Source organism: Cervus canadensis, chromosome 29, assembly GCF_019320065.1.
Source record: "Cervus canadensis isolate Bull #8, Minnesota chromosome 29, ASM1932006v1, whole genome shotgun sequence".
Taxonomy (NCBI): domain Eukaryota; kingdom Metazoa; phylum Chordata; class Mammalia; order Artiodactyla; family Cervidae; genus Cervus; species Cervus canadensis.
In genome coordinates, this window is record NC_057414.1 from 5,012,131 (window position 1) to 5,039,681 (window position 27,551).

Below are 27,551 nucleotides of genomic sequence, written 5' to 3' on the forward strand. Positions count from 1 at the left end.
TAGGTTAGTCATAGCTTTTCTTCCAAGGAGCAAGTGGCTTTTAATTTCACGGCTGCAGTCACCGTCTGCAAAGATTTTGGAGCCCGAGAGAATAAAGTCTCTCACTGTTACCCTTGTTTCCCCACCTATTGCTATGAAGTGATGGGACCAGATGCCATGATCTTAGTTTTCTGAATATTGAGCCTCAAGCCAACCCTTTCACTCTCCTCTTTCACTTTCATCAATAGGATCTTTAGTTCTTCTTTACTTTCTGCCATAAGGGTGGTGTCATCTGCACATCTGAGGTTATTGATATTTTTCCCGGCAATCTTGATTCCAGCTTGTGCTTCCTCCAGCCCAGTATTTCTCATGATGTACTGTGCATATAAGTTAAATCAGCAGGGTGACAATATGCAGTCTTGACGTACTCCTTTCCTGATGTGGAACCAGTCTATTGTTCCATGTCCAATTCTAACTGTTGCTTCTTGACCTGGATACAGATTTTTTAGGAGGCAGGTCAGGTGGACTGGTATTCCCATACCTTTAAGAATTTTCCAGTTTGTTATGATCCACACAGTCAAAGGCTTTGGCATAGCCAATAAAGCAGCAGTTTCTTTCTATTATCATTCTAGATCCTCTTTCAATCTGGAAAGCTTCAGAGCTATTGATTACCCATTTCTCAGTTTACACTCAGTAATACAGTTTACACTCAGTTTACACTGAGTAAAACTCAGTTTTTACTCAATAATACAGTTGTTTACACAAAACTCAGTTTATACTCAGTAATACAGTTATTACCACTGCACATGTGACTTAGCTGAACCTGTGTATTATTTACTCCGTAATTTGTGGCCTTCTCAAGGTCAAGAACTGGTTCACATTCAGTTTGGGTTCTTAGCATATATTACTGAAAGGAAAGATGTGGTGAGAGATATATAATGCTTAGGAACCTGATGTCCTTTAAGATTGTCAGTCCAATGATGTGGTCTGTTTTTGCTTAAACCTGAGTGGACAATGTTTTACAATGAAAGAGGTCGCATTCAGGAGCCAGAATTACTTGGTAGCTTGAGCAGGTTATACTCAATTCATCAATTTGTTTAATTGTCAGTCATAACTATATTCAATAAATAGTTATTGAGCATATGTGCCAGGCATTTGGTTAAAGAACTGAAGATATGGGGATAAACTAGACCCAAATGGCCCCTGTTCTCACAGAACCTTATAGTGCAATGTACAAACTCAAAATATACACGATCATATAACATGATAAAAGTTGTGATTTGGGGAGTATAGGTAGCTATGGGAACACCCACAAAACCTCAGATTTGCATTTCATGAAAGCTTCTGAGAAAAGGTAATATCAAGATTGAGGCCAGAGGATCAGTGAATGCTAAGATGAACAATTTTTACTAATAAAGCATTAATTGAGCATCAAGATTGACTTTACAGTCTAATTTAAGCCTGTATCACTATTCAAATTGGGTCTTAATTTTATGAAAATAATTAAATAAGTTCTTTGCAGTACCATGTAAGTTTAACCAAGTTTATTATATGTGTCCTGATTTGTTTTGTCAAACAATTCAGTGAGATGTACATTTTTGTGAATGAAATCTTTCTCTATACCAGCTGAATCTTACTGCAAGAATCTTTGAGGAGCTTCTATAATCAGTTTAACTTTGCAAAATTTTACTTTTGGTGTTCTTGGATATTTAGGTTTTAGAACACAAGCACTTCCTGGCTGTGATGAGTGACATGAATATGGCTTTACATATGTTAAAGTTTTTAAAGCTTAAAAAATTCCTCAAAAAACTAAAAATGGAATTGCCATATGATCTAGCAATTCCACTTCTGGGTATCTCTACAAAATAATTGAAAGCATAGTTCCAAACATGTTTTTGTAAATGCATACTCATAACAGCTTTACCCACAATAGCCAAGAGGTCGAAGCAATCACCAGATCATCTACAGATGGATGAAGAAACAAAATATGGTGTATACATACAATGGGATATTATTCAGCCTTAAAAGGAAGGAAATCCTGTAACATGGTACACTATGGAGGAAACTTGAAGGCACTAAGAAGTAAGCCAGTCATGAGAAGCAAATATCATGTGATTCCACTGACATAAGGTGGAATTGTCAAATTCATAGAGTAGTCAAATTTATATAAATAGAAAGTAGAATGGGGGTTGCCAGGGGCTGTAGGTGAGAAAATGGTGAGTTGTTTAATGAGTAAAGAGTTTCATTTTGCAAGATGAAATCTGAAGATTGGTTGCACGCCAGTGTGAATAATATTACCGAACTATACACATAAAAGGGGCTTCCCTAGTGGTTCAGATGATAGAGAATCTGCCTGCAAATGCAGGAGACCCAGGTTGGATTCCTGAGTCGGGAAGATCCCCTGGAGAAGGGAATGGCAACCCACTCCAGTATTCTTGCCTAGAAAATTCCATGGACAGAGGAGACTGGCAGGCTACAGTCCATGGGATCGCAAAGAGTCAGACACAACTGAGCATCTAAGTCACCTTCATATGCTTAAAACAGTGCAGATGGTAAATTTTATGTGTATTTAACAACTTTTTAAAAAGTCCTTTAAAATTGGAGGTAATGGTTTCTGGTGATGGTTTATGTTTATTCCATAGCCCTGCGGTGAGAGCGGTGAGATAGGCAAGTCCAGCACTAGTGGGGACTCAGCTCATGAGTGGTGTTGGGGGTCACTTGTCGGGAGGAAAGGAAGCTTGAGCTCTGTTGGTGGTCAGTGGGAGGCTCTAGGTGTTTTAAAGAGAAAGACTCTGTCACTGTAAGGTTCAGAAAGCCAGCCCCTCGGCATATGTACAGCGGCCGTCCTGAACCTTTTGGCACAGGGCCCAGTTTTGTGGAAGACATTTTTTCGCTGGGCTGGGTGGGGCGGGGATGGATTCAGGATGATTCAAGCACATGACCTGATTATCCTGCCGCTGATCTGGCAGGAGGTGGTGCTCAGGCGATGGGGGGCAGCTGCACACACAGATGAAGCTTCACTTCTGTTGTGCGACCCAGTTCCCAACAGGCCACAGACGGCTATTCGTTCGTGGCCCGAGGGTTGGGGACCCCTGTTGGCCAGGATGTATGGGAAAGGGGCAGCTTCAGCAGCCGTCTGTCCAGCCCAGAGGCTGTTGCTGTGGTCCAGCTGAGAGCTGCAAACTCGAACGTGGGCAGTGGTTAACGGAGGTGGTGGCGGATGAGGACCGAGGAGGCTCAAGAGCTATCTGAGACAGAAATGAGGCAGACTCAGTGATTTATTGAATTGGCAGATGGTAGGGGGTGAAAGAGAGGATGGAGACTCACTGACTCCTACTTTGCTGGCTCGGGGGATCGCAGAGATGGCAGTGCCTCCCAGAGAGAGAACTGAAGAGGGGGCAGGAGACGTGGAGGGGCTGTAGGCTGTAAGCCAGAGACACTAAACTGGGCATGTGTGTGACATTATTCCATTTCCAGTAAACATCACATAACTGATCCAGAACGAATATTAAGCTTGATTCATGTTTCTAAGTCAGATGACCTTCCCGAATTATTCATAGAGTTAGGAAAATAAGAGTATGGTATTTTGTAATGCAGAGGAATGTTCTAGCCTCATTTTGTTGTCTATCCTCCATGAAGTGCTTTTTATTTTTAACCAAGCTGCTGTAGGCTTGGATTTCATCTGTTGGGAATGGGGGCGGAGTGGGGGGTGAATTATGAGAGTAGAAAGAGGATTCAGATTCCAATTATCTGGACAGGGTCCTGGCTGTCATGACCAGTACATAGGGGGTCCTGGACAAGGACATTTAGGACCTTTAGAGAGGACCCCTCTCTAAATGTCGGTTCTCTCATAAGTAAAATGGAGCATCATAGATAAGAAGAATTGCAGTGAAAGAAATCAATGAGAGTCCTTTGCAAACTGCTTCATGATATTGTCAGCTATAATTTTTGTTTTGAAGCTGATATTAAGCTTGGAACATTGTGGAAAGCCTCCCTGGAAAATGCAAGTAATGATGATCAACTTCTGAGTAAGAATGGACTCCAGATTAAATTGCCAAAACTGAGTGGTTCCTCTTGTTACTGTCAGTTTATGAGTCAGCTGGAGAGCTGTGATGTCTAAGAAATCATATTTTTCACCTAAAAATGACAGAAACATAAGCATGATTTTGTAAGAAGATGTGTTGTTAGTAACCTTATGTGGTAATAGTACCTGTTGGTGATGATACTAAAGGGGTACTGGGGAGTGGTAGGCATTACAGGTAAACCTGTTGTGTTATATCAATGTTTGGACCTCTGCGCCTGATACCCCTTTGCCATTCACAGGGAACAAAGGAAAAACAAGGCAAACTAACATTTTATTAGCTGGATTGTGTGTGGGATATAGAGTGTTCCCTTTTTTCTTTCCCAAGTAGACTGATAGCCATGAAACAATGAGACTGTAACAATGGGGTAGGTCTGAAGGAAATGGGGTGAGAAGCAAAGAGAGACAGAAAAATGGGACCCCCAGGCCAAGGCTGGAGATGGAGATTGACCCATGGCCGTGTCTGCCCTCCAGAGAGCATGATTTGTCCTGACCCTTTTGTCTCTCTGCCAGCTTCCTTAGGTGTGCTTGGAAGACCCAGAGGAGGGTCTTACTGTTGGCAGAGGATGCTCTCACTATTACAGGCATATGGAAGGAGGATGACAAAGAACGAAAGGGACCAAGAGAAGGAACGATTATCTGTTTCCCCTCAGGGAGTCCTCTCAATATAATACAGGCAGATTTTTTTTTTTTTGCCTTGGTTTTTAAGTTCTTTAAATGAAAACTCCTTCTTTGGAAATTGTGAACCTTTGCCCTAGAGTCCAACTAACCCAAATCAACACTCCTCCTCCTTGGATATGAAGGGAAGAAAATATTCTTTCTTTGGCTGCTGCTGCTGCTAAGTCACTTCAGTCGTGTCCGACTCTGTGTGATCCCGTAGATGGCAGCCCACCAGGCTCCCACATCCCTGAGATTCTCAAGACAAGAACACTGGAGTGGGTTGCCATTTCCTTCTCCAATGCATGAAAGTGAAAAGTGAAAGTGAAGTCACTCAGTCCTGTCTGACTCTTAGCGACCGCATGGACTGCAGCCCACCAGGCTCCTCAGTCCATGGGATTTTCCAGGCAAGAGTACTGGAGTGGGATGCCATTGCCCTCTCCGTCTTTCTTTGGAGGCCAATACAAACAATGCAGGTGGCAGAAATTTTATCCCTTATTTCCTAGAAAATTTACAACTTTCATACTTTCTGAGTCAAAATTAGATTCCCCAACCGTTTGCATCAGAATTCTGTCTTCTTGCTCTGTACTTTTTTTTTTTTTTCTTTTTCACCTTTGACGTAAAATTTTTAGCACATGTTTAGCTATTCTGATCCTTTGGAGGGATACCTCCTCACCTACTTAGGTAAATTGTCTCAGTCTCATTTGTTATCACGCTTCTATGTTTTATAAACAGAGATGGTACATTATAGACAAAGACAAGTCATCAGCATCGGTTGGCATTGATGGTTGGTTCAGTGTGGCTTGCCATTGACCTGGTTTATTGTGACCACCCAGAGGGGCTGAAACAAAGCCTGCTGGGTGAGTCAGCAATAGGCTCACACTGTGTGCTGTAAATGAAGTGAGAACGTGAAGTTCAGAACGGTACCTTTTGCAAACACTCATGCTTTTTTTCTCTTTTCGTCTTTTCTCCTAGAAGTATCGCTATCAAGATGAGGACGCCCCACACGATCATTCCTTACCTCGACTGACCCACGAAGTGAGAGGCCCTGAACTGGTGCACGTGTCAGAAAAGAACCTGTCTCAGATAGAAAATGTCCACGGATATGTCCTACAGTCTCACATCTCTCCTCTGAAGGTCAGTTCTATTGCTCTTAGAGCTGGCGGCAGGGGATGGTGTGCACTGCTAAGGGAGATGTCTGCTGGCTTAAGTGGGGCTCTTTTGAAACACTACAGTGGGACATGGTTGCCAAAGGGTCTTTCTGTGGTTTGGAGGTTTACCTGGAATTCCTGACACAGGACAGTTACTGTTATGGAAGTGTCTGGAAAATCCTTTTAGTTTCTGCACATGGGCCAAGGAGAGACCAAACACTGACACACTGAATGGGAAAATACACTGATCCGTGTATTTACGGAGCCCACAAGGACATCAAGATTTCGTTCAAATCGTCTCTCTCCCTCTATTTGCTTGGCTCCAGATAAATATAACATGATGACACCTAGTAATTGCCTTACCACATAAACTAAAAAGGAAACTGTGAGTTGGTTCATCAACAGCTCTATTTTATAAGTCTTTCTATTTGGTGTCATACTTTTCCAATGCTTTCTACATTTTTTTTTCTTAGATTTAAAACAATTTTTTGGTAAGTGCTATTTTGACAGGAAGGGACAATGAAATGAGAGTTAAGAATTTTCTGTCTTCCTTGGTTGCAGTTTACTGTGCTTTGCTGATGCTATGGGATTTTGTGTCTTGGGTAAAAGCTTATAAATGTTGATTAAAGTCAATTAAAGGGAAAGTGGAACTAGAGTCAATGATGTAATAGGAGCGAACTTAAATGTAAAACAAAACAAAAAAAAATTACCAAATAGCCCCTTGATATTGCTAAAAACTTTTTATTTTGTTAGCTAGAACATTCACTTCACTGGCACTTTCATAAAGCTGTGTTGCAATAAAAAATGTAGCCATGAAGGTTGCCCTGATGCCTTCTGGGATCTTATTATACCTTCCAAAACATCAGAGAAATGTTATATTATGTTTAATATAGTTACAAAATTTGGTACATTTTAAGTACCTTGGCAGCCTAAACCTGCATTATTAAATGAACTAATTCTGGTTCCCACACATTCGTTAGAATATCAGGCTAATTATCAAATTCCAGTCAATATTTAATATATTGCTGTTGAAACTCATTGTTCATTTCTTCCCAGAAAGAAAAGAACTCTTTTCCAAAGAATTTTCTTTGGTAATCACTGATGGGTGGGAATAGGTATGCTCAGACAGGAGAAGAGGAGATAAAAGCATAGAGAACAGGGATTTACCTTCTCATACTTAGGGCTGTCATGTCAGAATCATATTGGTGGGCATAAGCACAACCACTGTGTATAATTAATAGGAATGTACATTTGGGATCATTATAAGACCACAACTTATGTCAATTAGAGCTACCTCCAAAAAATACTGTTTCGTAAGTCAGGAGTTCCCTGTCCCTAGAAATCATCCAGGCTTGTCTGATGACCTAGATGTGATATAGAAGAAAGGACTCCTTCTTCAGCAGGAGAGCACAGAGTTGTCTCTAAGGGTTCAGTCTAACTGTAGAAATCAGTGATTTCACTCCAGGGTCAGATGAATCTCTTCCTGCTTTAAGCACCTTTCATCTTTGCAAAAAAAAAAAAAAACAAAAAACAAACATTGCTCATCCTGAATCAGTAATGACCCGTGCAAACTGAGAAAGGGCAGAGCTGGGAGACTGGACTGCAGAGAGAGGAGTTGCACTTCAGGTGTTTTTCTAACTGGATGAAAGAACTCCTGTAAGAACCTTCATAAAGCCTCCCCTCCTTTTAGTCCTCCCAACTTGCCTTTTCCCTCTTCCTACCACGTCCTTTTTAAAATCAGCTCTAGAGCAGAGCTCCCAATGGCTTTAAGATGAGAAGGATGACGGCGGCTAGTCTAAAGCTAACCTGGCAACAGTGAAAAAATATGAACAAAGTAATAAAAAGACTATCAGATCTTCATTTTATATGTTACATATTCAGCATATACTTGATAATCTATTTATCTGAACATATGCAGTTTGGGGGATTATACCATGTGTTATGTGGCTTCATGCCTCATTTGGAAAATGTCTATTCAAGTTGAAGGCAATTTGTTTTTTTCTGAAGATCATCTCTCAGATATAAAGGAATCTTTCCTCTCTCCCCTTTATCTCTTGACTCCAGGAATCTCAGAGTTCAGTGTCTTCTACTTTGGTTTTCTTCAGCTTTATTTTGTTTCAGTTGCTCCCTTCTATCTTCTTTCTTACTATATTCTTTATTTATTTATTTTTCTGATTTTCATGGTTTTACTGTAATGATGTCTTTTGTTGAAGATTTCTCACATCAGTTTTAAAAGTAGGCACCTGTGAGTAATAAATCTCTGGTATGAAACATCAAGGTTAGAATAGGCTTCTCTTCCTTTTCAGAATTACCAGCTAAGCAGTGTGGCCCCCTAGTGTATTGTAAAGAGAATGGAAAGGTGACCTCATCCAGGGCTTCTGCACCCAGCCTGCGAGTTAGCTATTTTGGGGCCAGGAGGTTTCCCTCATGACCCTCTAGAGTGTTGTTTGTGCTGAACAAGATATACTATTAGATTGTCTTAATGAAGAGTCTGTGTACCTTTCTTCTATTGGAAATAGTGATAGAAATAAATGTGCACAATTTTTCCAGAAAAGAAAACAGCCCAATCTGTTGTGTTTGCCAATGTCACGGTGTATACACTGCCATCATGGCTGATTTCAGGTTACCAACCTGAAGCTACTGAACGCACTTACAAAGATGTCACATGAGCTTCTCATGAGACAGGACGAGTTGGCCCCGGCATGGCCCTGCATGATCAGACTCAAGCACATGTACTTTTATAGTCACAGTACATATTCCCTAATCACGTCGTGAAGAGTTTATTATATTATCACAGTTCAAGTGTTTGGAAAACCTGCCATGATTAAAATCTAATGTGTTATTTTCTCATAAAGGAAGCCTATTAGAGTCAGAGATATGCTAAGAGGGTACAAATTCTCCATTAGACCTGGCACAGTTTCAACCTTGTTGCTTCTTTGATCTGTCTGGGGCTCTTGGGTCAAGCATTAAAAGGAAGAAGAGTGAGGAGATAAAACACACAATTAGATACCTCCCCCTGAATTCTACTTAGAAGACATCCCTGGCAGTCCAGTGGTTAAGACTCCACCTTCCAATGCAGGGATTGCAGGTTCGATCCCTGGTCGGGGAACTAACATCCCGTGTGCCTCGTGACCAGAAAACCAAAACATAAAACAGAAACAATATTCTGAGGATTTTAATAAAGAGTTTAAAAATGGTCAAAATAAATCTTAAATAAATCCTAAAAAAGATTTATTTTTCAATAAAAATAGTATCAAAATATTATCATCAAAATGAGTCTTAAAAAAAAATAGACAACAATGTGGTTCTCTAGTATTAATTAGGAATTTACAGATGGCATGCCTGAACAGAGTGTGAGATTGCTGGAGAACAGTTTAAATGTCGTGTTTAGTGGGCTCCCAACCGTTAGCTGAGTAATCTCCCTGTTGCAGGTTTGACAGTCTTTCTCCCATTGCTGCGTAGCACCTGAAACCTCAGTTCCAAGATTCATCTGCCTTTGGAGCACCCCTGCTGCTTGGCGGATAGATGGGTTGGTTAGCCTGTTTCTATTAGAGCACCTCGGCCAGTGTGAAGTATGGGGTTAGAAGGAGAAATGCAATTTAGCAGTGAATTGGATAGAATTTATTTTCTTGGCCTCCAGATGGGGATGTGTTCTCTTCAGATAATGCCTTAGAATCCTCCAGGAAAGAAACTGGCCTGTAATAAAGCGTGAGCATTTTCTTTTCAGTTTAGATAAACTCAATAAATATTAATTGAGTATCTACTATGGGTATCGTAATAGGTAATGGAGACACAAAAGACAGTAAAGTGTGATTTTAAATATGCGTGTTGCTCTCTGAGGGAATCTGAGTTCTAATGATGTATTGCTCATCCTTACTCTGCAAGAGGAATTCAAATTCCTGAATCTTAGGCACTGTGAGACCCCAGGCGTCTATCAGAGTGCTTTTTACAGAGTATCTGTTAGCTCTCTATCTCAGGTTCTTCCTCTGTAAAATGAAGGTAATAATAATATTTATCTCATAAGATTTTTATACTAATTAAATAAAATGACACATGTAAATTGCTTAGTAAGTGGCTGGCACATAGTAAGCACAACCAAACTTTGTTTTTGACTTTGTTTATTATCATCAACCTGCTACCATGACAAATACCTTATAATCTTTTATTTTATTTATCTCACTTGACCTCAGTGAGGCATTATACCTGATTTTAAAATCCAATAGTTCCCTTTCCATCACAGAACTAGTGAAAAGGAATGTCTTCATTGGTGTCTCAGATCTTTCTGGTTCCAAAATCTGTATTCTTTATCACTCCTGTGCTATATCACCTTCCCCTAAACTATTCTGCTATTTTTAAAGAGATCTTAGGGTCAAATTGTCTTTCCTTGGCTCTAGGTGTGTAAAATTTGGAGGTCTTTTTTTTTTTCTTTCCCCATATAACCTTATTCTTAAAAGTTAAGCAGATGCAAAATATAAGTGAATTTGTAAGAAACTCACTTTCCTAAATGAGAACAGGGAAGAGTGGTGATAGATGGGAACATGATGAGAAAAGAGAAGGGAAATAGGTTCTATCTTTAAAATATTTCTATCTACCCAGTAGTAAACTCCCCAAGGCACTATGTTCTCTCCCAAGACAAGAATTCGTTATTTGGGGCTAGTTCCCTTTTGAAGAATCTCTTGAGATTGTAAGGATTTGTTTCTCAGCAAGAGAGCACACTGCGTTTTGAGCAATGGAGAGTTCTTAAGTAGGTGTGTGTGTCATCGGAAAAATCAAGTACATCCATCCACACCACACCCTTCATGCTTATCCTCCCCAGGGCCTGGCAAGGTCTACTTCTGTCCTTTTTATTTGGTTATTCAGCTTTTAAAATGTTCATTCTGTATGTATTGAATTTCATAAACTATCTTACAATTTTCAGAAATGAGCATTGTACAAGTTACAGATTCAAACATTGATCAATAAATGAATAAAGCTACTCCATGCTGTTTCACGTTACCATATTTGTTTGATCAGAAATTTTTATAACTGTTAGTTTTGCTTTAATAAATTTACTGTCAATATTATCATCATTATATGAATGCCTTCAAGGTCAATCTGTGTTGGTTTTATTCATTATTATATTCTCAGACTTGCAACAAATACTTGTTAAATTATTTATCATTGGCAGTATGAACAGTTGAATTCTGGGGGATTGGTGACATTGATATTTAAATAAGCAAGAAATGAAGGCACAGACTTCTTATTTTTCTCCATCTGTTGTCCCCTTGCCTAATCATCACAGACAGCATTTCATCAATTTTAAACCTATTTCCTCATGTATTACATATCTGAAATCTGAGTGTGTCCTAAAATCAATGACATCTTGCAATTAAAATTGGCAGCATCTCCTAAGGTACCCCAAAAGTTGGTACATCTTATAGTCAAAGCCATCAGTGATTATTTACAGGGAAGATTAAAGCTATTTTTTATAGATTGGTATGGATTGCTTTAATCAGATAAATATGATATTCTGTCTTCTGATTCTCATTGAGACCAGATAAACAATTCTAGGAAGATTTACTGGAAAGTGAGACTATGAGAAGTTAGGATACACTCTTTCATCTTGAACAAATGGGCATTTGTTAAATGTATATGGGAAAACAATGGGGAATCTGGGGGAAAGGTAAATTTGGGGAAATTATAGGGAGTGATTGCTCATGAATGAAGAAGCCAATATACAGAAATGCAGGCAGAAAAGATTAACTGTACTTTGTTCCACAAACTATTTTCTTACCAGAGTTGCCAGAGCATACTTATAGGAAAGTATGTTTTAACCACAGTAATAAATTCTCTTTCTCCATGAAGTCTTTCCTATTAACTCTTGCCTGACTCCACTTGGTTATAACATCCTGTAACACAAGGAGTTTGCATAATTAGCTTTTTTATGTATACCTTATTCTGTTAATCTAAATATTTTTTGTGGAGTCAGGTTTGTGTTTTCCTTTAGCTGTTCCATTTATCTTGCTCCTAATAAATGTATAAGCTTCTGTAAACCTGACCCCATCTTATTTTTGTTTTTATTTTTCCTCTTTCTCCCTCATTGGCATCTACAGTGAAACTAAGTCAGCATTTCCCAAAGTATTTCCAATGGGATTTTGTCAGCATTATAAGGACAATAAAGGGATGAATGCTGAAAACATTTGAGAGGTTAGATCCATTAACTTTATTGAAGAATTTCTCAGTCATTAGTAAGATATCGTGCAATATAAACTTCTAAGATGGGGACATGGTTAATACACTATTTTCCAAACATGTTTGGTCATGAGACCCTTTCCTCCAAATAAAATTATTTTTTGTTTATATATATACACTTCTGAAAATACTATTAACATAATAGATACATAGACGATGGCTAGTACAACCAATAGAAAAGTTTAACATAAAAATTCATCCTGGCCTTAGAATCAGACTCCAGATCAAATGTCTGGCCCTCTAATTATTAGCTGTGTGAGCTCTCTCAAGTTTTTCTTAACTGCCTTAAGCCTCAGTTTCTTTAATTTGTAAAATAATGGCATTCATTGATATTTCTTTGAGTTTTGAACTCTACAAAGAGCTCAGTGTGACACATAAGAAATATGCAAAAATGGTAGCTATCCTTACTGCTATTGATGTTTTGATATTAGTATGTAATAATATTATGCTAATATTCTAAATGAGAAACTTTGATGTTTCTTATGGATTTTTTTTCATTGTAATCGCTCATTGGTTTTCAAATGTCTTACTGTTCTCACCTTCCTCATTTTATCCACATCTACTATCCCAGTCCAGGTTTTCATTGCTTCCAGGCAGAAAGTAGTGTGGTTATTGTAAAACATCATGGGCTTTGGAGCCAAAAAATAGATTTTTGAATCCTGACTCTGCAATTCCTGGCAGGGTAACCTCAGGAAAATCATCTAGCATTTCTGAAATGCAGTGAAGCTTAATATGAACAGAACCTCTTATGAATATTGATTGATTCATTTATTTATTCATTCATTTGTACAGTAAAATATCTTCGACCTTCTCCTATATGTGGGGCTCTATGTTATTCCTGGAGGACACAAAGAGGAATATGCCTTCTAGTTGCTTACATGCAATAGATAGATGTATACATGCAACATGTCTTCTTATGTGCAATGAAGAAAGGAACAAAGGAGAGGAAAATTCTCCCAAGACCTAGAGAAGTGCTTTAATATTTTTCTGAGCTGGAGATCTGGGGACTGATGTGGTCAGAGAAAGCAGTATATGGGAGGTTATTTTTTACTTGAAGGAAGTTGGAGACAAAGCAGATTGGTCAAGGTTGTCCTAGATTCCAGCAGTTGCATATCAGTATGGAAGAATTCTAGAAATGGCAGACATTTTTATTTAGAATTGAGTGGGGCAGAGAGATGGAATGTAAGGACTAAGAAGGTATACAGAAGTGGGTCCAAAGCATGTCTTCAAACAAGGGAGATGGATGGGAACAGGTAATGAAGGGCCTGCTGTGGAGACTGGACTTCACCTTGTAGGTAATGAGGAATGACTATGCAATTTAAAAAGAGGAGACTCCTAGTCAGAGTTGCAAATTAGACCATTAGTCATGTCATGCAGCAGATTGGAAGAAAAACAAGAAAAAGGTGTATCGCAGTCAAGGACATCAGGCAAAATGCAACAGGTGGACATGCTCTGAGATACAGCAGAGACATTGGGGATGGAGGACGGAATAAACTAAAAAAGATTACTGAGGAAAAGATACCATCAGGAACTTGAGACCCATTGAGTATAGAAGATAGAGGAGAGAAAGAAATGGAGGTTAATTCACACATTTTTTTAAAAAAAATTTGACCAGTTGCATAGGGAAAGTATCATAGCAGGTAATCAAGAATGCCAGAGGAAGGATAGATTTAAGGGTGGGGTGAAAAGATTCTGAGGTTAGATCTGAATAATTGAGTTTGAGCTATATATGCTGCACTCAAGTAGAAGGGCTTAGCAGGCAGTTTGAAATAAAGATCTGGGAATTTAGAGAGATGTGATCCAGAAATGAAGACTTAGGCATTTTCTGTATAGTTGAGGTGGTATGAATGGGACTGCTTAGCAAAAGGGGAGGAGGATGCTGGGGACTGAAACACAGGAAGCACTACCACCGTGTCAGGGGCTTGTGGACAGAGAAGACCACCGAGGAGACCGTGGAGCAGTGAGTAATCTATCACAGTGTTTAAGCAGTAGTGGGCTTCCCAGGTGGGGCGATGGTAAAGAACCCTCCTGTCCATGCAGGAGACGTAAAAGAAGCAGGTCTGATCCCTGGGTTGCCAAGATCCCCTAGAGGCAGGCATGGCAACCCACTCCAGTATTCTTTCCTGGAGAATCCCATGGACAAGCCTTAGTAGTCTAATGTTTCTATTTTTTAAACTGAGTTATACATTTCTCATAGAAGAGGATCATATCTTATAGCTGAAAAATATGTGGCTTCTCTATAGTGCCTAGAATCGAGTTGTCCAAACACTAAATGCCTTTTTAATACTTGTTGCTGTTCTTCAGTCGCTAAGTCATATCTTACTCTTTGCAACCCCACGGACTGCAGCACACCAGGCCTCCCTGTCCTTCACTGTCTCCCAGAGTTTACCCAAACTCATGTCCATTGAGTCAGTGATGCCATCCAACCATCTCATCCTCTGTGTGCTCCCTTCTCCTCCTGCCTTCTGTCTTTCCCAGCAGAGGGGTCTTTTCCAATGAGTCAGCTCTTCGCATCAGGTGGCCAAAGTATTGGAGCTTTAGGTTCAGCATCAGTCCTTCCAATGAATATTCAGGGTTGATTTCCTTTAGGATGGACTGGTCAGTACTTGTTGTGCATGTATAAATGCTTCAGTTGGCTTCAGTCGTGTCTGACTCTCTGATCCTATGGACCGTAGCTAGCCAGGCTCCTCTGTCCATGGATTCTCCAGGAATGCTGGAGGGGGTTGTTCTGCCCTCCTCCAGGGGATCTTCCCAACTCAGGGATCAAACCCAGGGATCAAACCTGTGTCTCTTATGGTCTCCTGTATTGGCAGATGTGTTCTTTATCATTAGCACCACCTCACTTAGCCACTAATTTTAGTAAGAAAGAACGAGAGAGAAGGGGAGAAAGAAAGAAAGAAAGTGAGAGGGAGGAAAGGAGGGAGGAAGGAAAGAAGCTGATGAAATATATTGACTCTAACAGTCATGGAGTCCTGACCATCAGCTGAAAATTATGTGTTTGTTTTCCTTTCTAGCCATAGTCCTTTTATTAATATTACTAGTTAGAAAACTAAGCTGATTTTGCTATTTTAGAAAATTAGTAAATTTTCAAAAATGTAAACTTTGTTCATTTCTGTCTCTCTCCACTAGATGGTATAAGCAGCTGACCTGATGGTTCAGAAAGCATCTGGTCTTGGGGAAAAAAGTACAGTTTTGTGAAGCTAAATTGAGAAGCTCTTAGTTAATAAAAGTCTAAGAACAGTTTGGCAGAGATTTACACATTTGTGAAAAATGCATTTTGTTCCAGGCCCAGAACCTTGGCGAGAGAAAATGTGAGTGAAATATACCCTTGACAGACATATACTGAATCCAGGCACAAACGCTCCTGATCAAAACTCTAAGCAAATGAAACATTTCTTGCTTCAATTATCATTAGTTGGGAAGTGTACCAATAGCATACCTCAAATAATCCTGGGTATTTAAGCCAGAAACTGGAAAAAGGGAAGAAGAAAATGGTGGGCACGGGACCTACCACAGTATCTCGCAATTCATAAATGTTCATTAGAGCTAGCCCACCAGGGGTTAATGGGTCCCCGCCATGGCTTTGGAAAAATAAATCAGGAGAATGGCATCCAAATCTCTTATTTTTCCCAGCTGTGTGATGATAACAAAAATGAATTTTTCTCTAAGAAATACTAGATTGTTATGTATATTAAAGGCATAATAAGTTTTTTCTTTTCAAATGAGGAATGTTTAGAACAATCCTAACTAGGTGTCATTAGTGATTGTTTGTAGATTTAGTTACTCCTAAAGGGTTAACTCAAGACTTAACACATTGTTTCTTAAGACTAGGATTTCACTATGGCCAAGGCTTTCCATAAGAATTAGAAGTAATATACATAAAGCTCACAGAGGCTGCCCACCAGTGAAGGATGCTTATTATTGCTGTTGGTAATGATGCTGTGGTTATTGTTGCTCTAAAACAATGTATAACTCCTACACTCCTCCCCCATTTAAGAAATTCAGAGTTGTAACCCTTTAGTAAGCATGTTTTCAATCGTTTTTTATTAGTACACACACAAACATATATATATGTATATGTGAAATGAAGTGAAAGTCTCTCTCATGTCCAAGTTTTTGCAACCACATGGACTGTAGCTCACCAGCCTCTTCTGTCCATGGGATTTCCCAGCAAGAATATTGGAGTGGATTACCATTTCCGTCTCCAGGGGGTCTTCTTGGCCCAGGGGTTGAACCTGGGTTTCCTGGATTGCAGGCAGATTCTTTACCATCTGAGCCACCAGGAAGCACGTGTGTGTGTGTGTGTGTGTGTGTGTGTATCTATCTGTCTATACATTATTCCACATCTCATGCATATATTCATAAGTAAGTGTTGACATCCATTGAGTTTTAGATTTTTTTTTAACTCTTTCTCAGTTAATCCAGAAAAGCAATAATGTACAGGGGAAAGCAGAGTCAGACCACCCTGGGCTCAAATTCTAGCTCTTTTTCTTTCTAGCTGTGTCCTTTAGCAAATCTATTGGCTTCTCCCCTATGGTAAATAATAACCTGGAACTCACAGATTATTGTAGGAATTACTTAAGATAATACGTGGCAAGTCTTTAGAATAGGACTTGGCACCTAGTAGGTGTTCATAAATGATAATTTTTATTTATAAAGTAGAAAATGTATATACAAAAAGAAGAGATCTAAATTTAAGATTAATCTACTCTTTGAACTCTCAGTAGAGATGAACTCTTGTTATATTTTCCCATCTGCTGTCTTTAAGAGAATGGTTTTGTACTACAGAATACCCCCATCTCAGCTAAGCAAAGGTATATTATTCAAAATTGTTGCCTTTCATGTGAAAGTGAATGTCCCTTTGGCTAGTTCAAATAAAGTATAGCAAATCAGTTGGGAACACAGCCAGGTTTGACTGATCCAAACAAAACTTTGCTGAAGCATAAAGAAACGTACTCTGCTTTGTGGCTAGTTTTGGAGGATGTTAGAACATTATAATCAATCTTTCAAGGTAGCTACTTGGTGGGAAGCACTGATTTAGGTATATAATTTTGTATTACTTAAGCATGTACTGCTTAAAAATTAAAAAGCATTGCTTCATAGTAACAAGTGGATACCTAGCAAGTGTTGGGCAATAAAATAGAGATATATAATGCCCTTATTGAATTCACACATTAGATATATTAAAAGTTTGGAGAATATTATTAACCTGTGAAAATGGGAACAGTTTTTGTTTTATGTCTGGCAATGTATTTATAATCAGAATTCACTAATTCTAAATACAGATCAAATCCCACTTCTTTAAACTGGAAGGAGTAACTCTAGCATGATCTTGTGTGGTACAGTTTTATTGTTGTTGAAATCAAGTGTAGGTTGCCTGGAGTTTTCTTTAACAAGATTTTGCTTGTATCAATGGTTTGTGTTTGTCCATTTATATTTGTTCAACAAAACTACTAAGTTCCTTTGGCAGGGGCGGGGGCACCTATGAAGAAGCTGCTAGGGTCTAAAATTCAGTTTTGTGAAGTTCTATTTTTATGAATTTGTTCACCAAGTTTTCTGTATAGAGTTTGTTTTAGGAGAAATAATAGCAGTGTAAAATATAGTATTTATGGAATTCCTAATATATGCTGGCACTATTCTAAATGCTTTGCATACACTGGGTTATTTCACTTAGCCACCCTGTAAGTTAGCTTTTCTTATTATTCCCACTTTATAGAAAAGAAAAGTGGGTGCTGAGAAGGAAGAAAAGCTTTTCTAAGGTTACACATTTAATTCTTCTTAGATCCAGGGTATGAATGTAGCTAGTCTGACATCAGACCCCTCACTCTTAGTCACAGTGCTAAATTTATTTACCAGAAAATGAGAACCATATATTGTAAAACTGAAGGGGATAGTAGAAATCATCATGTCCAGGATTTTCAAACTGCAACTGACTTACTATCAAATGTGAAATGAATTTATTTGGTAATTTTAGACTAGAATAAAAGAACAATAGGAAATACGAGTGTACATCAAAAGTAGAAGCCTGTGCTTCAGTTAAATGTGGATGTGTTCTGGCTCACAATGTATATTTCTGACTGTAATCAAGGCAAGAAAGCCAGGAGGCCACTGAAAACTGGTCCAGTTTTCCCACAGTATAGGAGGTGGGTAAGTAAGGAAGAAAACCTTAAGGCCAGAAAAGTTACATCATTTCCTAAAAACACATTGGTCAGAAGTGGCAGAGCCTGAAATTTGAACACTTTATAATATTAACCATTGCTCTGCTATTTTCTCTATCGAGTGTCTGTTGTTGCTGCCGGTACCAATTGAGACACTTAAACAGGAATTTCTGAAATGTGATTGTGTATCAGAGTCACAGAGAGTCCAGAGGGTCTACAGGGTCCAGAGGGTCCAGAGGGTCCAGAGAGTCCCGTAGCCCTTCACCAATCCTGGGCTCTGCATTTTTATTTCCTCTTCAAGTGACTTTGTCACCCGCTAACGTTGAAAACTGCAGTCTTGAACTCCATGATGCCAGTGTTTACTGAATGATTGCCATGTGTGTTGCTAGAACTTTACTAAACACCATGAGAGACAGTAAAGGAAGTAAGAAATAGAGCCTTTCTCTGTGAAGAACTTAAATACATTAAGAAAACCAAGATGCATATGAATCATGCAGTGAACAGAAACTATACAGCTAAGGATTTATATAACCTTACTGAGTATGAATGGCATTCCAGGAGGCAGTTTTTAAATTCCTCTATAGACATAAACAAAAGAAGCCTCATAATATTTATTTAAGAGAGAATGTTCTACGAGGAAATATGGTAGAGAAAGTTGAATTGATTTTCCCCAACTCTCAGAGGAGTTGCCAGAGTCAAGGGGGTGAATTTAACCCCAACGCTGCACACCCAGTATGTCTTCCCCCAACCCCACCCTGCCCCAGGCCAACTGACTCACGGAAATCACTGAAGACAGGTGATCTGTTCCTTCTTTGTTGGCAGAGTGTGTATGAACTTGTGGCCAATTTGGGGTCACAGGTAAGTGCATTTAAAATGCATCCTAGAGGCTCTTCTTGAAGTCACTTTGCCTGTAGCACCAATGCAGGACAGTCTCCTTCAGCCCCACCTATGGGCCACAGGGCACATGTGGAAGTCATTTCAAAAACCATTTTGAAATTCTAGTGATTGAACCTCCAGATCGGGTACTCTAGAAATGTTCCGGTTTTATCTTCTCATATTACATGGGAGGACTTCCCAGGTGGCGCTAGTGGTAAAGAACCCACCTGCCAATACAAGGATGTCAGCGATGCGGGTTCGACCCCTGAGTCAGGAAGACCCCCTGGAAGAGGGCATGGCAACCCTCTCCAGTATTCTTGCCTGCAGAATCCTGTGGACAGAGGAGCCTGATGGGTTGCAGTTCATAGTGTCTCAAAGAATGGGACATGACTGACTCAACCAAGCATGCATGCATTATGAGGGAAGGAATTGAATAAGTTGTTTTACTGGTGGTTTATTTTCTCAGAGAATGATCTATATAACCAGCTTTTAATTATAAACAAGCGATATAAAACTTGCATATAGACTTTCTAAAATAGGCTTCATTTCTCTATTATGAATAATTAAAGCAGAGCTGCTACTAGACATTGAGCATATTTATATGAATCAGAATAGGGGGTTCCTCTTCAAACAGCATGTGACCCTGATACAACTTAGAGAATGAACTGCATAGACCCAGGCAGTAAGTTCCCCAAGGGGCCAGATGACATGATATTCAACAGGAAATCCACAGAACTAGAGAGCTTAGAACTGAGCAGGAACATGCGAAATATTAAGTCTAACTCTGTTATTTTACACGTAAAGAAACCACGAGTAAGATGGGTTGTGAGATTTTCCCTGGGCAGACACACAGCTAATGCCAAAGCTGAGACAGGAATTCAGGTCCCAGATTCTCAGACCACAATTTATTTGTCTATTTCTAAAGAAAAGGAAAGAAGCAGGTGTGTTCTACTTAGCAGGTCACAGAGGTTTACTTATTCCAATTTCCAGAAAATGTTGCTAGAAATTGTTATTGCTAACTTTGTATTTGTTGATGCCAATTTTCAGCTTTCTCAAAGGGCCAAGTTGAGGTTGTTGAAAATGCATAAAAGTCTCTCTCACCTTCAACCTCTCCAGTTAAATCACCTGTATTAGTTTGATTCAATAAGCATAGCGTCTGCCTCTTCATTAGTTACCTCAGAGATGGCTTTGAATATTTGTGTAACTGCTGATGAAATAGCTCTTTAAAAACAAATTTTAAAGAAGCCATATCTAAAAGACCAGCCTACACAGTGGCGATGTTAGCTTATCAGGTACTTTACCAGAGCTGCTGGGCAGTGTGGGCCGGGCGTCAGAAGTGTGCTGTTTGAGAAATCACTGAGCCTCTGTGAACAATGGGCTTCCCTGGGGCTCAGCTGGTAAAGAATCTGCCTGCAATGCGGGGGACCTGGGTTCGATCCCTGGGTGGGGAAGATCCCCTGGAGAAGGGAAAGGCCACCCACTCTAGTGTTCTGGCCTGGAGAATTCCATGGGCTGTATAGTCCACGGGGTCTCAAAGAGTCTGAGCTCTGAGCTCTAGTCTCCACATTTGTACACTGAGGATAGTGCTAAACACATTTAAGGTAGTTATTAAGACTGAGAAGATAGTTGTTGGTCAGCTTGAATTTTACTCCCAGTGCTTAAAGCCCCATCTCCAGCTCCCTGCCATGAACCTGTGGCTACCTCCACTTTCCCTTCCTGTTTCTTTAGTCTCTCTTTTCCTTTCCCTTCTCTTTTCTACTTTTTTTTTTTTTTGAATGATCAGTGGGGAACAAATGAACAACACACAATAAAGAAAAAGGAGCCTGAGGGGCCAGCTTAAGTCAGTTCAAGGAGTTGTCTGTATGTGGGGCTCTCGGAAAAGTCAATGTGGTTTTCAGCCACAGTAATGGAATTGTTATATCAAGAGCAAAGAGAGAGAATTCTGTGCTGTTCCAGAGTGTGGCATTAGGATCTGAGAAGCATATTTCAGGGAGAAGGGCAGCAAATTGGAGGTTTCCAGAGAGGGGCAAATAGTCCGGTGAGGGGATTAAAATCATCTCAGATGGAAACATCAAAGGCTTGAGTGATGTGATCCCTGGAGAAGAGACTCAGCTTAGAGGACATGGCCGTTCCTGGCTTTGAATTGTTTATCACAAGCGACTATTCTCTATAATTTCTTTAGGCCCTGTGACCTCTAGAGTAAACAATAAGAAGACAAAGTCTATGTAAGTTATTTATTTGTTTCAATCAAGCAGTCCGAAGGTAGAACGGGCTGCCTCATATGATAGTGAACTTCCTGTCACTGAAGGTATTCAAACAGAGGCTAGAAAATCCTCAATAAAATATGATCGAGATGATTCAGGTATGAGATAGGTTGTTGGACAACAGTGTTTTTAACCATTTCAAAGTCATAAGCCTTTTTGAGAAATTAATTACAAAAACAAAATAAAACTATGAGTCCTTTTCTTACTAAACAACAACAACAACAGCAATTTATCAGTCAGTTTAGTCACTCAGTTGTGTCCGACTCTGCGACACCATGGACTACAGCACGCCAGGCTTCCCTGTCCATCACCCACTCCTGGAGCCTACTCAAACTTTTGTCCATCACATCAGTGATGCCATCCAACCATCTCTTCCTCTGTCGTCCCCTTCTCCTCCTGCTCCCAATCCCTCCCAGCATCAGGGTGTTTTCCACTGAGTCAGCTCTTCGCATGAGGTGGCCAAAGTATTGGAGTTTCAGCTTCAGCATCAGTCCTTCCAATGAACACCCAGGACTGATCTCCTTTAGGATGGACTGGTTGGATCTCCCTTCAGTCCAAGGGACTCTCAGCAGTCTTCTCCAGCACCACAGTTCAAAAGCATTAGTTCCTCAGTGCTCAGCTTTCTTTATAGTCCAACTCTAGCATCCATAAATGGCTACTGGAAAAAAAAAAACCATAGCTTTGACTAGACAGACCTTTGTTGGCAAAGTAATGTCTCTGCTTTTTAATATGCTGTCTAGGTTGGTCATAGCTTTTCTTCCAAGGAGCAAGCATCTTTTATTTTTTATTTATTTATTTTTTTAATAAATAAAGTTTATTTATTTGCTCTTTGCAATTGGAATCCTTTTCTAAATGGAAGAGTCACATATAGTTTGTTAGTATATTCAATATTATTGAATATTTATATTCAAAATATATTCAATATTTACTGAACATCTACTACATTTCTGGCACTTACACTAGAATCTAAAGACAGGATGAAGAAAAATCCAGAACTTATGAATTGTCCAAATAGTGATACTTAAAGGGATCACTAGCAATTTGATGAAGAATGGAGGTACTATTTTATATCAGAGGTCATAGATTATAATAAAGCTGCCTTCATCCTTAATGGGACATACAACTCAAGGAAAGTCATTACACCTCTGATATCCCAGTTTGTCCATCAATGAAACAGAGATGAAGTTACAACATATGATTATATCCTTGAATAAAAGGCACATTGGAGAGGCGAAGTAATATTCATGTCTACAGTCACCATTTGCAGTGATTTTGGAGCCCCCCAAAATAGTCTCTCACTGTTTCCATTGTTTCCCCATCTATTTGCCATGAAGTGATGGGACCAGATGCCATGATCTTAGCTTTCTGAATGTCCAGTTTTAAGCCAACTTCTTCACTCTCCTCTTTCACTTTCACCAAGAGTCTCTTTAGTTCTTCTTCACTTTGTGCCATAAGGGTGGTGTCATCTGTGTATCTGAGGTTATTTACATTTCTCCTGGCCATCTTGATTCCAGCTTGTGCTTCATCCAGCCTGGCATTTCACATGATGTACTCTGCATATAAGTTAAATAAGCAGGGTGACAATAAACAGCCTTGACATACTCCTTTCCCAGTTTGGAACCAGTCTTTTGTTCCATGTCCAGTTCTAACTGTTGCTCCTTGACCTGCATAAAGATTTCTCAAGAGGCAGGTCAGGGGGTCTGCTATTCCTATCTCTTTAAGAATTTTCCAGTTTGTTGTGATCCACACAGTCAAAGACTTTGGCATAGTCAATAAAGTAGAAATAGATGTTTTCCTGGAACTCCCTTGCTTTTTTGATGATCCAGTGGATGTTGGCAATTTGATCTCTGGTTCCTCTGCCTTTTCTAAATCTAGCTTGAACATCTGGAAGTTCATGGTTTAGGTACTGTTGAAACCTGGCTTGAAGTATTTTGAGCCTTACTTTGCTAGCATGTGAGATGAGTGCAGTTGTGCAGTAGTTTGAATATTCTTTGGCATTGCCTTTCTTTGGGATTGGAACGAAAACTGACCTTTTCTAGTCCTGTGGCCACTTCTGAGTTTTCCAGATTTGCTGACATATTGAGTACAGCACTTTCACTTTCACAGCAATTTATATATACCACACAATTTTTGCATAAAATTTCAAAGATGATTACTTAGAGGGTGGATCACTTAAAGCCCATCTGTGGACTCTCTCAGGACCACAGACTCAAAGTTAAGAATTTCTGGTTGGAATGAATTTCAAGTTTCCTTCCATCCCTTTATAAATGTTTGTCCTTGAGAAGAAATCTTTTTTAAGTGTCAGGAAAGATCGAAGGCAACCCATTTCTGATCTGGTGTATCAGTGAGGCACCCCTGATTCCACGACGGCTCTCAGTAACAGAGATCAACAGGTTCCCCCGGGCCAGCAGAAGGTCTAAGACAGCCCGTTTGCTTCAAGAGAGGACTCAAAATGCCGAATTTACGCTTCTCTTCCCATTCCTCTCAGTGTTTTTGACGTATGAGGCAGTTTTCTGTGTTCATTAGTTAGTATCATAAGCTTTTCCCGGCTCTGCAAGCCAAGAGCTATAATATCTTGCCTCTCTGAATTTGGGTTTTTAACTGTCATAAGATTGTTTTCTTTATGCTGCATGGAAGTTGCATCCCGGCAAAGAACTGACTTTAAATTACCCCATCAACTTCCTAAAATGAAGACGCACTTTGAATAGGATTCGGGCACAGAGGGTTTCTATTCATGGCTTGACTCTTCATGGAAATGTCAGTCATAAAATGTGGACTGGATATTTATTTTTTCATCAGGGTCACAGGAGTGTGCTTGAATTAGAGTCTTCCTTTTCTCTCTCCCGTTAAGATATTGACAGGTTCAGAGTTGCTGGGCTTGAAATTTTGAGAATAGCTAGCTTATAACATTTCACTTTCTGCTCTAGGGCAGGGTGAGTTGCTTATAAATCAGGCTGCAAATGTGATGAATTGGATGTCTCCAACTCAATTAGCTTAATGTGGGTAGGAGGGTTTCCAGGCTTTGCAGCCTGTGTTTCACTAATCCTCTGAGCTGACTGTTATATAAAATGTGGCTGTGTATTAATGCCCGAGCCTCAGAGAAACATGGTTGTTATTTTTCATTTCAACATCTCATGTCATCCTGTATTTCATAGCCTTGATTTGGATCTGAAGCCACTGAGTGATGGTTCTTAACATGGTTTATATTGTTGTGAGCCTTACCTTGTTATCTTTCTGCTTTGTGACCGAGTTAAGAAAGTAGCCTAATAGAATTGCTGCTGTCAATGGGTGATTTAATTGGGGGCAAAAATCTCAGCAATTTAAGGAAAACTGCAGAAGCTGGAGCTGTTCCTCTGTCAAATAAATGATCCGATGAGAGGAGCCCCAGCAAAGCAGATGCTGACAGTTTCAAGAGCTTTCAACATACTCATCATGCTTTGGTAGTAAAATTTGCTGAAGGAATTGATTACAGAGCTTGTTTGCTTGTTGTTTTCCTAAGGAGTCTGTATTGAGGCCATGAATGTTTATTTTAAGGAAAATATCTTAGATTTAAAAATATATTATGCCTAGGAATATTGTTCGATATCTTCTCTATGCTGCCTATGTGTTAGCATTCATTACCTTAGTTATAATCCTCTGTATTAAATTCTCTTCTGCCCTCTTCTCTTTTACCGCCCCCATTCATTCTTGCTCATTAATTATTAAGGACCAAAACTTTGACAAGATACCCACATGGTCAGTCCAAGCTCTTCCATAACTTGCTGTATGTGACCTTGGGCAAGTCATTGATCTATCTAGGCTTTTGCTGTTTCATGTATTACATAATATTGATCTCTGAGTCAGGAGATCCCTGGAGAAGGAAATGGCAACCTGTTCCAGTATTCTTGGTGGGAAAAATCCCAAAGACAGTGGAGCCTGATGGGCTACAGTCCACGGGGTCACAAAAAGTTGGACATGACTGAGCGACTCAGTGCGCGCGTGCACACACACACACACATGTACACACACACGTGCGCGCGCACACACACACACATGCACGCACACAGTATCTTTACTTTATGGGGTTGAAGTGAGAATTTAGTGAAATTGAGCACCATGCTGCTCATGGTAAATTAAGGTTCAAGTTCCTTGTCAGACATTGTTTGAGTATTTACTCTGGGGTAGGCACTGTGGTAATACCATCCACTGGGTTGGACAATGACGGGACATAATCCATCTGCCTTGTCTTCATATGTGATTATTTTTACAGTTTACAGGGTGTTCTCCTATGTCTCCTTTCATTAATACCACCACCTTGTGAACCAGGTGGCCAGTCATTATTACTTACATCTTTCAGAAATGAGAGCTCTTCACTTAAGATCACATAGTTGAATTCCTTCACAAATTCATAGTAAAAACATCGTGTGCATTCATTATGTTTTGCCCTGTGCAAACCCCTAGAAATCTGAAGATAAATGACAAACAATCCCTGTTCTAAAGGAGAGCAAAATCAAGTGCGGAAGAAAAACACATAAGCAAGGTAAATAAAGTGGAAGCTCACAGGACAGAACCGTCCGTCTCCCTCTCACGTTCTCTCAAACCTGATGTTTTTAAGGCTCAGCAGCCTGCCGGTCAAGATCCGTGCCTTTGCTCACAATGTTCTCCATGCACCTGGACGTTCTTAGTAAATATTGACATTGTTTACTCAGAAATCTGAGAACAGACAGAAGTTCTCAAGCAGAAAAGCTGAAAAACACCTCAGCATGACCCAAAATGTACAATGGTGCTCCTCCTGGGAGGGCACAGGCAGCGCTGTCCGTGCCTTTACTAAGACAAGCCTGTTGCCTTTGCAAATGCTCCCTGGGCTGTTGCCCACATGTAAGAAGGGACAGCAATAAACTGAAAGCCCTCCGGTTTCCTCGGCTGAAAAAAGAGCTTGCCTGTGCGCTCAGGGGGCAAAGACAGAGACCCCCAAACAGCTGATTTTTTTTTTTTCTTGTCAGACTGGATCAGAGTTTAAACCAAACCAGATCCGCTCACGCTCTGACTCCAATATACTGTCTGTGTCCTGGTCCCAGTTAAGTTGGTTGGAAACTGACCTCTTTGTATCCAGGGGCCTAGTTCGAGGGCATCCCTAGCTTCTTCAAGTTGGAGGAACAGCAATAACAGCCTTTTGCCTGTCTTGGCTGAGAAAGTCGAGCAGTAGGCTTGCAGGCTTTGGGGAATGCAGCATTAATTTTGAATCCTAGTTTTGTCCTTTGCTAGATGAGTGACCTTGAGGATGTCACAAAATGGTTCTAAGTCTCAACAAATTCACCTCACTTACCTCGAAAGGTTGCTGTGAGGATTTAAATAGTTTTAGTTTAGTTTTTTTTTTTTAACCAATTGTTATCTAATCATAAAAACCATTCTTTTTTTAAAAAAAAAATCTACAAACCTGAGTCCATTTAGACTTATATAATCAGAATTTATGTGCTTTCCTGGTGGCTCAGATGGTAAAGAATCTGCCTGCAGGGTAGGAGCCTGGGTTCAATCCCTGGGCCAGGAAGATCCCCTGAAGAAGGAAAAGGCATCTCACTCCAGTCCTCTTGCCTGGAGAATCCCATGGACAGAGGAGCCTGGCAGCTTACAGTCCATGGGGTCACAAAGAGTTGGACACGACTGAGTGACTCTCTCTCTCACACACACACACACACACACGTCAGAATTTCCAGGCAGGGGCCGAACTGCATTTTTCTCATGCATCTCAGATGGTTTTTATCTGAGGGAAGTTTGGGAATCAGAGTATGTAAATAGCCATCATTGGTGACTGGCATCAGGAGAGACCACACACACCCTTCAGTGGTTACTCAGGACTGAGGACTGTTGTTGACGGAAGCATTCGTGTGAGCACTGGGCTGCTTAAGTCCTGACATCCTTGGCTGTTAGCATACTAGTTGGCACTTCAGTAGTTGTCAATCTAAGTTATCTAATTAACACTAAAGATTTCTTTGGAACCTGCTAAATACTGGCATTATTTCACATGCTGCAGGAGAGACAAAATGTATACAAATTCTGATATGATCTGACGTAATTTTCAATAGTTTCCGAAGGAGGAATTTTTCCAATCTGGAGTCCAAAGCAAAAGTATGGCAAGCATTCCAAAGATTCATTTTTATTATTCAACATTTATTCT

General features: G+C 39.9%; 1 protein-coding gene across 21 annotated transcripts in view; it reads left to right on the forward strand.

The window, feature by feature from the left end:
* The window catches only part of DLG2 (discs large MAGUK scaffold protein 2), a 2,236,304-nt gene that overhangs the window by 1,049,855 nt on the left and 1,158,898 nt on the right, over positions 1–27,551 (forward strand). For 17 of the 21 annotated variants that reach the window (XM_043451476.1, XM_043451478.1, XM_043451480.1 and 14 more), the window contains one exon: positions 5,693–5,854. In XM_043451476.1, coding sequence (XP_043307411.1) covers positions 5,693–5,854 — 162 coding nt within the window. The remainder of the gene's footprint in view (positions 1–5,692; positions 5,855–27,551) is intronic. The other 4 variants (XM_043451477.1, XM_043451490.1, XM_043451492.1 and 1 more) reach the window with 1 other exon arrangement.